We start from the raw sequence: 3,421 nt of genomic DNA, 5'->3' as shown, positions 1-3,421 counted from the left end.
AGGGGGAAGAATATACAGACTGGAGCACTGGGAAACATGGAGCTGGATCCCAGGGGGAAGGGGGAAGAATATACAGACTGGAGCACTGGGAAGCATGGAGCCGGATCCCGAGGGGAATATGAGGAGTGGAGAACTGGTAACACGGAGCTGGATCCCAGGGGAGGGGGAAATTACAAAATGGAGATCCGGGAAACATGCAGCCATGGGACAGAGCCACATAGCGCGTCTGTCCCAGACAGGTTCTTGGTCTCTCTGGCCTTGGCTCTGTTCCCAGGCGGATCCGGTCTGGGCTTTAACTCTCCCCAGTCCTCTGGCTCCTCTCTGGGCCTTGCAGCTCTCTGCTCCCTGGCTCTGCTCTGGGTTTCATGTCACTTCCTTTCCAGGCTTCTTCCACTCCAGGATTTCCATCTCCCCAGTAGGCTCTGCTCTGGGCTGTGCGTTCTGGCTCCGATCCACCCCCTTCAGTCCTGCTGGCTTTACCGTTCCCTGTAGCGAGTCCAGGCTGATACAGCTCCGGGCTTTGTGCCTCTCCACTGGCTCCAGCTCTGGGCTTTCTGTCCTTCCCCACTTCCTGCCCCCTCCCTGGATCCAGCTCCAGATTTTCTGTCCTGCCCCCACTTCCTTCCCCTCCAGCTCCGGGCTTTCTGTGTATCTGGCCCCGGGCTCTGTTCCTAGGCTCGGTCCAGCTCCGTGCTGTCTGCTCCGACTCCAGCTCCGGATTTCTCTCTCTCTCCAGCCCCTGACTCCACTCTGTCCTTCCCCTCCTATCCAACTCCGGGCTTTGAGTCTCCCCGGCCCCTGGCTCCGTTCCCAAGCCGGCTCCGGGTTTCCGCCCAGCCCCGCCCAGCGCGCCCAGCCTGGCCCCGGGGCACAGCAGGGAGCCGGTGCCCGAGGGGCGAAGGGACCTTCCCACCCCCAGCCTGGCACCCAGGTGGGCGTGCACGGGGGGGGGAGCAATGGAGGACATGGGGTGTGCTAGGGAGGGGGCAGTGGGGAATATGGGGGTGTAGGGTGGGGAGCAGTGGGGAGCAGGGGTGCAATGTGGAATATGGGGGTGTAGGGAGGGGTGTGTTGGGGCAGTGGGGAATATGGGGGTGTAGGGTGGGGGAGGGGTGCAGTGGGTGTGTTGGGGAGGGGTGCAGTGTGGAATATGGGGGTGTAAGGAGGGGGAGGGGTGCAGTGGGTGTGTTGGGGGGTGAAGTGGGAGGAAGTGGGGAGCAGGGGGCTGCAGGAGGGAGGGGGACCAAGTCCTCCCAAATATTTCCTGCTCCTGGAGAAGTCCTAACTTCTCTCCCATGTCCTTCCGTTCCCGCTCCCCTCTTTCTCAGTCCTGGACCTCGCCTGACCCCCCCCTCCCCCGACAGTAGGGGGTAGCCCATGACTCCTCCGTGGGGCTGAGAAGTCCCCTCCCCCCACGGCCCCCCCATGCTGCCCCGCTCGCTGCGCCATCTGCTGGAGGGGGCCCGGCTGGAGCTGGGGGAGGAGCAGGGGGTCACTCTGAGCGGGTACCGGAGCTGGTCCCCCGACCCCCCGCAGCCACAGGTGAGGCAGGATGGGGAGGGGCAGGTGAGATGGGGCTGGGGGGGTGTGGGGAGGGAGTATGTGAGGGGGGAGCTGGGGGGCACCGGGGGAGGGGTCGCAGGGAGGTGTGCGCTGAGGGGGACATGGGGGAAGGGGTGGCTGACCCGTGGGGTTGTGTTGTGGGGGTGGCGTGGGGTGGTCAGCTCGGGCGTTGCTGGCAGCAGTTGGGGGTGTGGGGTTAGAGGGGATGTGGGGTCACGCCCTTGTGTGTGGTTGGGGGAGGAGGTTCTGTGTGGTGTTGGGTCACGCAGGTGTGAAGGGGGGGTGTTGTGGGGTCACACCATTGTGGGTGCATGTGGTACAAGGTGGGGGGCTGTGGAGCTGTGTGTTGTCCGGTATGTGTGGTGGGGTCACACCCATGAGAGTTTGTGGAGGGGCGTGTTGTACTGTCACACCCTTTGTGTATGTGGTACATGGTGTGTGTGTGTGTGTGTGTAGCCGTGTGTTGTCGGGTGTGTGTTGTGAAGTCACACCTCTGTGGGTTTGTGGAGCCGTGTGTTCTCGGGTATGTGTGGTGGGGTCACACAGTTGCGTGTGAAGCATTGTCATGGGGAGGGGGTAAATCTGTTGGTAATTGAGGTGTGTGGTTGTGTTGGCTTTGCTGGTAGTTATGCAGCTCTGTCAGGGTGTGGTTGTGTGCATGGGTGGGTGTGGAGTGGTGGGGTGTTTGGGGGCTGTGTGTGCATGTGCTTGGGGGGTGTCTGTGTTGTGGGCTATTTGTGAGGGGTGAGTGACTGGGGGGGCTGGGGCTGTGGTGCGGGGCAGTGTGGGGCTTGGGTGTCAGTGGGCCCTGAGATGTCTCTTCACTTCCTGTCCCAAATTCCCCTTGGTCCCCAGCTGCCCTGCCGCTCCCTGGGGTCATAGGGCTCAGGCGAGCGCCCCCTCCCGAGGACACACCCAGTCCCTGTGCTGGGGGGGCAGGGCAGGTAACCTGGCAGCTGCTGGGTTTGGCGGGGCAGGTTTGGGGAAGTGCCTGGGGGGGCAGGGCGGGAGGGGGTGGGGCTGGAGCAGACAGAGAAGGCGGAAGCGGCAGGGGGAGGGAGACCGAAAGAGAGAAACAGGGACAGACAGACAGACGGGGAGGAGGGGAGCGGGGACAGACAGACAGACGGGGGAGGAGTGTAGGGAGAACAGGACAGACAGACAGACGGGGGAGGGGAGTGGGGACAGACAGACAGACGGGGGAGGAGGGGTTGGGGTGTGTGTGACCGGGGAGGCGGGAAGGGTGTCTGTCTGTCTGTCTATCTGCCCTGGCCTGCGTGTTTGGGAGGTTCACTGGGTCCCGCTGCAGCCCTCCACCCCTTCCCTACTTTCTGTGCCCCTGAACCCCCGCTGTGCCCCCCAACTTTCCCACCCTGCCCCCCAGGCCTACGCACCCCAAACTCCTCTGCCCGGGTCCACAGGCCCAGGCCTGTCCCATAGGGCTGTGGGGGGGCTCAGCTGGGCGATTCCCTCCCCCCCACGTCCCACCCCAGTGAGAGTCGTGCCCCCAGGTGGGGCTGAGCGGGACCCAGTGAACCTCTTCAACGTACACGCACCTTGGGGTGGGGGCGGTGACGGCCATCTGTCTGTCCCCCCCACGTACCCAGATGCCCCCCAGAGTGCTCCCTCTGCCTGAGGGGAGGGGGCAGTTCCTGGGGGGGCTGGCGGGGGCCACGCCCCAGTAGGCAGCAGGAGGGGGTCTCTGTCGGGGGGGTGGGGCTGATGAAGGTTTTCCTGCGTCTGGGGGCGTGCCTGGGGCCTGGAGGTCAGGAGGGAGGGGGGCTGTCCCGGACACGGTGGTACTGTCTGCCTGTCAAGGTGAGTGAGTGTGTGTGTGTGGGGGAGATTGGGGGGGGGG

The 3,421-nt window shown here is 64.4% G+C and overlaps 1 protein-coding gene across 1 annotated transcript in view; it reads left to right on the top strand.

The window, feature by feature from the left end:
* Positions 1 to 1,334: 1,334 nt before the first annotated feature.
* Positions 1,335 to 3,421, top strand: part of LOC112125516 (ral guanine nucleotide dissociation stimulator-like 2) — a gene marked incomplete at its 3' end in the record, with an annotated part of 5,348 nt that continues 3,261 nt past the window's right edge. The window contains exon 1 of the mRNA XM_029913767.1: positions 1,335 to 1,542. Coding sequence (XP_029769627.1) covers positions 1,426 to 1,542 — 117 coding nt within the window. The remainder of the gene's footprint in view (positions 1,543 to 3,421) is intronic.

Source organism: Terrapene carolina, unplaced genomic scaffold (assembly GCF_002925995.2).
Source record: "Terrapene carolina triunguis isolate 2854851 unplaced genomic scaffold, T_m_triunguis-2.0 Scaffold889, whole genome shotgun sequence".
Classification (NCBI taxonomy): Eukaryota; Metazoa; Chordata; order Testudines; family Emydidae; genus Terrapene; species Terrapene triunguis.
The sequence above is the reverse complement of the archived record's forward strand: the minus strand, read 5'-3'. Positions and strand labels throughout refer to the sequence as shown.